At 39.7% G+C, this 9,978-nt stretch overlaps 1 protein-coding gene across 13 annotated transcripts in view; it reads left to right on the forward strand.

Annotated features, from left to right (window-relative positions):
• Positions 1–9,653, forward strand: part of Fam13a (family with sequence similarity 13 member A) — a 344,751-nt gene extending 335,098 nt beyond the window's left edge. For all 13 annotated transcript variants that reach the window (XM_047567594.1, XM_047567596.1, XM_047567597.1 and 10 more), the window contains 3 exons: positions 1,761–1,957; positions 2,527–2,628; positions 5,235–9,653. In XM_047567594.1, the coding sequence (XP_047423550.1) occupies positions 1,761–1,957; positions 2,527–2,628; positions 5,235–5,361 (426 nt within the window). In that variant the 3' untranslated portion in view covers positions 5,362–9,653. The remainder of the gene's footprint in view (positions 1–1,760; positions 1,958–2,526; positions 2,629–5,234) is intronic.
• Positions 9,654–9,978: the final 325 nt, after the last annotated feature.

A 9,978-nucleotide genomic window follows, 5' to 3' on the forward strand; every position in this document is an offset into this window, starting at 1 on the left:
GTGCCTGGACCTTGTGAACCCCCTGCCTCACCCTCCCAAGTCACTGGGGTTGCAGGTGTGCAGCGCCCCGCCCCTCATCCTGCCAGCTTTCCTTTTACAAGGTCTACAGGGTCTGCTCACTTCATTCTTTATTGAAATCTAGACATTATACCAATTCTGTCATAAAAAGTAAAAATAGTTTTTATCTTTTTCTTGTGTGTGTGTGTGTGTGTGTGTGTGTGTGTGTGTGTGGTGTGTGTGTCCGTGCACATGCCCCCTGGGGTTGTCCCAGAGCCTGGCACATGCTAGGTATGCACTTTCCCACCCAGCTACATCACCTACAAACTTATAATTGGTTTTTCAGCAGCCAGTGCTAGTGAGTTGATCTTTCCCAACTGTTCATACCTTATGTTTTAGAATCTACCACTATCTACCATTTGTGGTCTTACTTGAATGTCTATTTTTGCTATTTTTTTTCCCATTATTTTCAAAAGTTACCAAGAGTAATTTTGTTAGGTTCATCTCAGAAAACATTGAAGTGCCTTAAATTCTCTCAGGACTTGGAGATAGATTTGATAAGGCCTGGATACTTGATTTCATTCAAGGACCCAAGTTCTTATTTGTAGTTTCACTTGTTATCAGTTGCAGACTTTAATATTCTATAATAGTCATTATTTGCAGTTCTCTTTTTAAAAGTGAATTACCAGACACTTATTGAGCATCTCCAATATGCAGATATTGTCCCAGCTGTGGGGACAGCAGTCAACAGATAGGCACAAATCCTGCTTCTCTTGAGCTGAGGTCAGGTGATTCTCCCAAGACTTTCTCCTCCAGGGAAGGGGAGAGACATCTGATGTGCATTGCCTGTGTGCTGCCTGTGCCTCACTGGGTGCCTGACATGCATTTTCTCAATTCTTTTTATTTTCCATACTACTCTGGACCTAAATTGCTGAGGCTGGCTTTGAACTTGTAATCTCTTACCTCGACCTCCATACTACTGAGGATTGAACCCAAGGCTTCTAGCATACTGGTCAAATGTTCTCCACTGAGATATTCCCCCAACCCTTTTTATTTTGAGTCAGGGTCTTGCTAAACTGTCAAGGCTGGTCTCCAAATTACAATCCTCCTGCCTCATCCCCCTGTACAGCTGGGATTACAGGTATGCATCACACATCTAGCTACATTATCTCAATTCTTATAAAAATTACACAGATGACAATTATTTTTGGGGGAAAAAAAAAAACTTGCCAGGCATGGTGACATATGCCTATAATCTCAGCAACTCGGGAGGTCAAGGTAAGAGATTACAAGTTCAAAGCCAGCCTCAGCAACTTAGACCCTAAGCAACTTAGCAAGACCCAACCCTATCTCAAAATCAAAAATAAAAAGGACTGGTAATGTGACTCAGTAGGCTTAATCCCCAGTATCCCTCCAGAAAACAACAGAAAATTTAAATTATTCATTTTAAAAGGCATATATTTGTCTGTAAAATTAATTTTAAATATTTAACCATTTAAATTGAAAAAAAAATGTATTACCGAAGCGTTTATTCCTATGGAGTAAAGGGACTGCAGATCTGAAGTCACAGCTGGGACCACCTGGGAAAGCATCCTCGGTTTTGCCATTTTGCTTCCATACCTTCATAACAGTACATTTAATATAATAGATACAGAAGAAACTACATGAAACCCGAATTATCAGATGATTTTTAAATGCTACTATAATGAAAGCATGCCCCAAAATGTGACCAGATTTTGATTGGGATTGCTGTGTGTCACCAGGAAGAAGAGGAGGGGTCAGAAGATGATGGCAACATGAAGCCTGACTTCACGGTCACTCTCAAAACAGATTTCAGTGCACGTTGTTTTCTGGACCAATTTGAAGATGATGCTGATGGGTTTATTTCCCCAATGGATGATAAAATACCATCAAAATGCAGCCAGGACACAGGGCTTTCAAATCTGCACGCTGCGTCAATGTATGTCATTTTCAGGGTGGTATTGAAATAGGTCAGAGAAAATAACTTTCATAAATATTATCTTAGCCTTTGTATTTGAATAAATTGACTGGTAGAACATAAGTGATTTACCTGGGGTGCTTCTGTGTGGAGAAAACAGTGACTTAAAAAAAAATCCTATCTCAGTTTCCTTCTGTACTTCATCCCATATGATTCAAGGGAACTTTTGAGATCTTGCTTAAATAACCAGAAGGTCTTACTAAATGGCACTGTGTGGTGTGGTTCTATACGCTACAGCTCATCATTTAATGCACACTGAGCACAGATGTCATCTCTTTCTTTCAATGAAAAATATGATAAAGGGCTGCGGGATCCCACGAGGCCCAAGAATGCATAACTAACAGGAGTCCCAGTCTTTGCATCTATTGTTGGCATGTTTGGGCTTTCAAGGGAGAAAAGCACCCATTTCTACTGCTCCACAGTGCTCCCATCAATTTAATTTACTTGCTTCCCTCTGTCTCCACAACCCTGTCAAGTTACATTTATAACAATTCAGATTTAATTTCCTGACATTTTTTCTTTCCTGTTAGACCTGAACTCTTGGAACACCTTCAGGAAATGAGAGAGGAAAAGAAAAAAATTCGAAAGAAACTTCGTGATTTTGAAGACAATTTCTTCAGACAAAATGGAAGGTAATGCACGTGTCTCTTCTGTCCCCATCTCCTCACTACATCAGCCAAGCACCTTGTTCCTGTCAGGTGTATGAAATGCCTCCAGGGTGGGGACGGTTCTACATCCTCCCTGTAACCTGGTGCGAGGGTCTGTGCCCAGGTACCCATAGAGGTTGACAGTGAGATGGTGAGATTTATGTGTACCTCCAAGAAGAAATGCTCCTGACCAGTGTCCATGACTGATGCGGATTCAGCTAACATGCATAAAACTAATCTGTCACATCAAATTTTCATCTAAAACAGGCACTCTGGAGCTGAATTTCAAGTTGAGAGCACTGGGGATTTTTTTTTTTCCCCTCAAATTAGAGAAATAAGGAAAAGGGAACTCCCAATCATCACTGATCTCTAAGCTCATTAAAAACGCAGATTGGGCTGGAGGTGTAGCTGAATGGTAGAACACTTAGCTAGCATGCCTTGGATTCAGCCAATCCCCAGTACCATGAAAAACAAAACAAAAATGATAGTTTCCAGTTTGAAAATATACATGAGAAGAATATATATAAAGTAAATCCACCTGGTTGAGAGTTTTTTTGTTTGTTTGTTTTTGTTTTTTTCCCAGTGAGTTTTAAGGCATAGTCATTGGTATACAAGATTTGGCAGGGAAAGTCATTTGAGTTTACAAGTGACTACATGATGACTGTCTTCCCAAAGTCACAGCAGGGGCCAAGGATAGATTTGCATCTCTTACACTGGAATTAGATTTAATCATTTTCAATTGGTTTTATATTAGTCCAAATTATTTCAACTCTGTGAATATAGTTTCTCTTGAGTATTTTTTTATGTGTCCTGAAGTTTGAGGAAATGAAATATTTTTTTCAATTATTATGTCAATTTATTTTTAAGATCTCTGATTTGGATCTGCCCTATATGGACTTTCTCAAAATTTTTACATTTTTAATATTTTAACATTTGCTTTTCATTCTCCACATATTATAGGATATTTAGAGAATATAGATGAGCAGATAAAAAATAGACAAATCAAGATTAATATTTTGCCAGCTGTGGTGGTGCTTGCCTGGAATCCCAGAGGCTCAGGTGGCTGAGACAGGAGAGTTGCAAGTTGAAAGCCAGTCTCAGCAACTTAGCAAGGCACTGAGTAACTTAGCAAGACCCTGTCTCAAAATAAAAAGGGCTGGGGATGTGTCTTGGTGGTTAATCTCCCCTGGTATCAAAACAAAAAAAATTAATATTTTGATGTGTTTCCCCCAACCCATCTTCTTTCTAAGCATGTTTGGATTATCCACAGATCCTTTGTTGCTCTTATTGTCACATATTATGGACAATATCTTATATAACATGCACAACTTTTTAAAAAAAATACAAATGATAGCTGGGTATGGTGGAGTACTCCTGTAATCCCAGCAGCTCCAGAGGCAGGAGGATCACGAGTTCAAAGTCACCCTCAGTAATCTAGAGAGACCCTAAGCAACTCAGTAAGACCTGTCTCTAACAAAATATAAAATAGAGCTAGGGATGTGGCTCAGTGGTTAAGCACCCCTGGGTTCAACCCCCAGTACCAAAAAAATAAAATAAAAATTACAAATGATGAAACTTAATCATCAAAAAGTCTAGACTTTTGAGGGACTTACACCATCATAAGATCTGTCTCCATTTCCTATCTGAAGAGAGTGAAGCCTCTCTCAGGGCGTTGGGGTAGGGCAGTGAATGGGTGCCAGATGTTCAGATTCCTAAGGTGCCTGTTCCCTGCTGAGGGGCCATAGAATTCTTTCCTAGAGCAAAGCAGAGCATGAATAAAATCTGTTTAGTTTTAGTACATGAATCAAATAAAGCCCCATGCTATCCCCCTTGCCCACATTTGCTCTTTAATGGTAAGAAAGGGAAGCCTAGGTTTGAATCTTTAGCAGGAGCATTTCACAGTGCAGTGGAAGTGGCCCCACACCACACAGGGTGGGGAGCAGTTGCTTTGCAGGGAGCCTAACTGCTCTTCCTGGTTTCATCATGTGCAGACTGTGGACAGCAGCACCTTCACATCAGGTTGCTGCAAGGGTGATGTTAGATCATGGATACAAAGTACTACTACTACACTTCACCCAACTGATACTGGTGTGTATAAAAAAATCTTCATATAACATTAGTAAACTATCAAGACTTAATATTATGTGATCCAATTGCTGAATCCCAGGATCACGTTTATAAGCAAGAGAATTAATTCTCTGTTCTTAAAACAACTATACATTGTGGTTGTACAAATTGCTAATCAGAAATTTAATGGCTTACTAGGGGAAATAAATAAAAATGAGAAAGTACTAAGTATGAATAAAGGATTTCAGTTAATAGGAACTCAACTGTGAAATCATACTTAAGATCCAAGAGAGACTTTCTGTATTTCTTAGTCCTTTATAGCATTCTATGAAATGCTAGATTAACTATAAAAGCTCAGTCATATGGTACCTTCAGGGGCAACTCGTTTTTCACTTCTTATCTAAATCCAGCCCTGTATAGACACCAACTGCCACTTGTCAACACTGATTCCACAGGTTGGTAAACTGCAAAGCTACCACATAATGATAATTTGCCTCGGTCCCCTTTTCCTTTGTTTCCACTAGAAACGTCCAGAAGGAAGACCGCACTCCCATGGCTGAAGAATACAACGAATACAAACACATAAAGGCAAAACTAAGACTCCTGGAGGTGCTCATCAGCAAGAGAGACACTGATTCCAAGTCCATGTAAGGGGCACCCCAGCCCAGCAAGGGGTGCCTGTGGATGCAAGGAGGACTTCCTGTTCTCCTGATAAAGAGCAGCTCTAGAAGGCAGCCTTGGAGCTGGACCTGCAAAGCCTGCAACCCTTCTGCTGCCAGGCCTTTTGGGTGGGCTGCTGTTTCCACTGCCTGCCTTAGAAACTACATAGATGGAAGATGACAGTGTGACCTGACTTAGGAATTTTGTAATAAGAAGGTCAAGATTCCTGCACACTTACACACTTGTAGTGGTAACTTCACTTACACTAGCAGTGATGGAGCACTACATTAGACACACCCATCTACAGAGTTATACACTGTTCTTCCTGGACAACTGAGAAACGTGAGAACATTCTCTAACTGTGATAAAAACAAGCTCAGGACTTTACTCTGTAGAGTGAATTTGCTGTGGAGGTCCATGCTCTCTCTGGACCTAGTCAAGTGTGACCATGCATTGGAGCCCTATTTGCTGCCTTGGCCATTCTAGTGACCTTTCCACAGAGCTGCGCCTTCCCCGCGTGTGTGAATTGATTTTCCCTCCAGCTCTCAGATAGATGGAGGCTGCCGTCTGCCCACAGTGGCAGTGCAGTCATCTGTTTGAGGGTGTGTTTCTTCAGGACTTCCTCAGCTGACAAATTCAATCCCTGACTAGGACTTAATCATCTGAAGAGGACAGAGGGATTGTAGCAGCAGCCATATTAATACTGATTTTAAAATCAGGTAACAGGTGAAGAGCCTGGAGATTGTTTCTTGAACACTGACTGCACTTACCAGTGTGGTTTTAATATTGAACACTAAGCGAGGCCAGCATGCCTATGTAACCTGCCTAGGGCTTGATTTTGTTGTGGTTCTAGCCAAACTTAAAAGGCCTTGCTTAATTCTTAGCCTAAGTGTAGAGGATCACGTAAGAGAGGAAGCCTGTCCCATCAGCCTCCTGAATACCTACCAGAGTTTAATTTTTCTAAGACAGTAAATCTGCACTAAAATCCCCAGATGGGTAAATATAGTCCTCAGAGCTGAGCTCAAGGCAGAATCTAACTCACACTACTTTCAAGATCATATATAGTAGAAAAAAATAATGGCATGTGGCCAATTTTGATTGTAATTTTTTCAAAGACTGTGTCACAAAGCTGTCTATATTAGACGTTTTGGAGGGACCAGGGAATTTAAGACACCAAATCATTCATCTCTTCATTGTGCTTGATGTCACGCTGTGATTTGTTTTTCTTTTTCACCTTCTGTGTCTGCCCTGGGAAGTGGGTTTGGGGTCCACCCTTGGGCTGTGTAAAGCAAAGCCCTGGTGTCTGCTTGCCCAAAGGCTGAACTGCTCTGCCTCCTGAAGACAATATTGCAGGATGGACAGGACCGCAGGGACACCCTCCTGTTTGAGAGTTGCTTTCTTAAAGGTTGCAGTTTTGTTTTATAAAACAGAAAGAAATAGACTGTAAAGCTGTTCCAGCCAGTTGTCAACTGTAAAAATGGGTCTTAAACACCTACTGGATTTATTGCAGCCTTTTCCATTGCTGAAGTGAGGTAGCAGCTCTCCTCTGTTCAAGTGGGGGGTTGGGGAAAGGAATGCCTTTAAGTTTTTCTTAAAAATAATCATATAGAAGCATGAGCTATGTGTTGGAAGTGCCCTCATTTTAATCCACACACTTAAAGATGGTACATAATCCTACAAATTTAAATGATGAAAGTATAGTTTGATATTCTTTGCTCTACTGTTTACATTGCAGATCATAATAATTTCAAGGAGTTATATTATAAATAAAATGATGCACTTTAGGATGTTTTCTATTTTTGAAATCTGAACATGAATCATTCACATGACCAAAAATTGTATTTTTAAAAAGATATACATGTCTAGTCTGTCCTTTTTAATTGTTCTCTTAAATAAGCTATGATATAAATCAAATCATTATCAGTTCACTTTTGAAGCACATCTAAGAGTATTGTTTCGAACAAATATAGAATTTTTTAAACTCCATATAAGTGAGAAGCTAGTAGGTGTTTTGAAATCTGTTGTTTCCGCCAAAGGTAAATTAAAAGATTTATTCAGGAATCCCCATTCAAAATTTGTATGATTCAATAAAAGAAAACACCAAGTTATAGTAAACTGTGCATGGAATATTGTGTTTTCCTTTGTAGTTTCTAATCTATATTCTTCAGAGAAAGAAGCCCAAATTAAGTTGGGGATGGAGAGTTATGTGTACACCAGATCTTTTTTGAGGGCGTATGAGTCAGTGATTTCTGGCTCTGCCAGAAATGCCGAGGCAAATCTGTTTCCATGACAACCATTGCTGCAGCCTAGCATCTCCAAGCACTAGAGACTGTGGCTTAATTGGCTTCAAACGACAGAATGCCCCAGACCAGTGTTTTTCCTTTGCTCTCTTGGGAATGTGTGTTTATTAGCACATGCCAACAAAATAAATATCAAGGGTTATTTAATAACAAGTAAAAATAAAGCATGAATAAGCTTGATTATATGATCATAAGAATTAGGTATAGCAAAGGCTTGTAATTTTCATAAGCACTTATTTTTATTGTGTTCAGTCTAGGGTAAACACTGAAAATAGATGTTTATATTAAGTATGGTATCATTACTGCATTTCATCCTTGAAAAATTCGTTTGGATTTCACTTTCTAAGACATGGAGATGCAATGTTTAGAATAAGGACCAGCTTAGAAGTGTTTTTAAGACAGTTGAAGTTTGTCCTTTGCTGCTAGAACAAAGTTGGCGCAATCCTGGTGATCTCCCAACTCAGGGAACATTTCCACAAAAGACCAAATCCAATTTCAAACTGGAGAACGAACTAATGTTTTTAAATTGTTATTTAGAGTGTAGTGTGGGCTACTAGATGAGATTTCTTCCCTTTGGTTGCCAGTTTGATGTCAAAAGATTATTCAGCAATGTAATACATCAGTGTGATTTTTGCTTTGTCTCATTCTGATGCAACACTTGCATGCTCGGGGAAGAGCCTGTAGCAAGGAGTGTCTGCTCCCAGGTGTGACATTTCTAGCTCAGGAAAAATGCCTCTGGACTGTGCCTGTCATAAATACTACACTGAGGCAGCAGTCTTGGAGCCCCACACGACTGAGCATTTGTGAATGTGGTCAAGCCTGGAATTCCTTACAAGGTAAATACTTGAGGGTTGGTATCAGAACAAAGGAATGGCTGTGATACGACCAATTAAGTTGATTCATTCTGGGGGTTGCCTAGTTTTCAGCAGTGAGAACTAAACCCAGTCACCAGAACCGATCACAGATTTGTAAGAAAAATCATATTTTAAAGTTTGTCATTTTTTTAAAGGTATCTTTAAACCTGAGAATGAAGATGCCATTATTCTCCTTTTAATGGTGTATTTATTGTTGAACACCATCAGCTATTAACTGCTTGGTGAAAAATGGGTTGTCATCTAAATCCCGTTTTGCTTTCCTGACACACTGCTTCCTGGATTCTTCTCTCTCGAGTGGGGAGAAGTGGTTTTTTGCCAAGATCAATGCCTCTGGTATGTTCTCTTTGAGCATCCACTTGGTTAAAGCAGTGGGAGAGACAAAACTATCCTAAATGTTGAATGGCATTTCCTCTAAAGCCTGCATTTGAAGGAACCCAGAATGTGCTTTTCTCTCCTTGGTTCACTTTTATTTTTTTTGCCTACTTGACCCTCAAAATGTACTAAAGAGCATATTTTGCCAAAAGAATGGCTGAACATATTTTCGAATTTTTATATATTCACATGGTGCACACTAGCACTATCACAAATGGTGGCCACATGGCAGGCTCCAAGCAAGAGCGATACATACAGCAGCCCCAGCCACTTCCCCAGACTGTGCCCCATCTGGCACCTGCACTTGTCTCCCAAGAGCTTCTTAGTAGATGCATGTACACAGACCAAGAACAAAAGTACAGATGTGACCAATACGTATGTGAAAAGGAAGTCTATGTACAGTTACAACTTAATTGGTACCACAAAGTTGCAGTTCTATCTTTTAGAGAATCTCATTTTTACCTGGAATGGAGTCAGTCACGATCACCTGTGTAGCTAGAGAAATCAGGTCCATGGCAAATCTGATTCTCCACCTGAAAATACCTACACCATCATGAAAATTGTCAAGAATGAGTAAAATTTTCCCAAGTAATATGGGCCCGGAACAATGTTTACATGACATGTAAGCAGGAAGAATTTGAAATTACCAATGTCCTTTTTAAAAATGTAAATTGAATGAAAAATACTATGTACATTTTTTGTACATGACTTTTGTATAAGCTTAAAATAAAATATTTTTAACTGGAAGTTCTGAAACTTGTGAGAGTGTCAGGGATGTATGAACTGCCTGTGGGGTCTGATCTTTCCTTTCTTTAAGGATTCCAACACTGGCTCCCTGGAGGCCCTCAGAAGACCCATGATTAAGTTTTTCTTCTGTCTCTGGGAAAGAAGGGCATTGGAAGGTGAAGCAATGTGGGTACGTGTTAGGCATATACATGTTGTAGCTAGAAAAAATATGTGCTCTATGCTCATTAGCCTTTAAACTAATTCATAAAAGTGATTAGAAATGCTGGGGAGGGGGTATGTAGAAACAAAAGCAAAATATTTTTAAAAAATACGTT

This window comes from Sciurus carolinensis, chromosome 10 (genome assembly GCF_902686445.1).
Source record: "Sciurus carolinensis chromosome 10, mSciCar1.2, whole genome shotgun sequence".
Classification (NCBI taxonomy): Eukaryota; Metazoa; Chordata; class Mammalia; order Rodentia; family Sciuridae; genus Sciurus; species Sciurus carolinensis.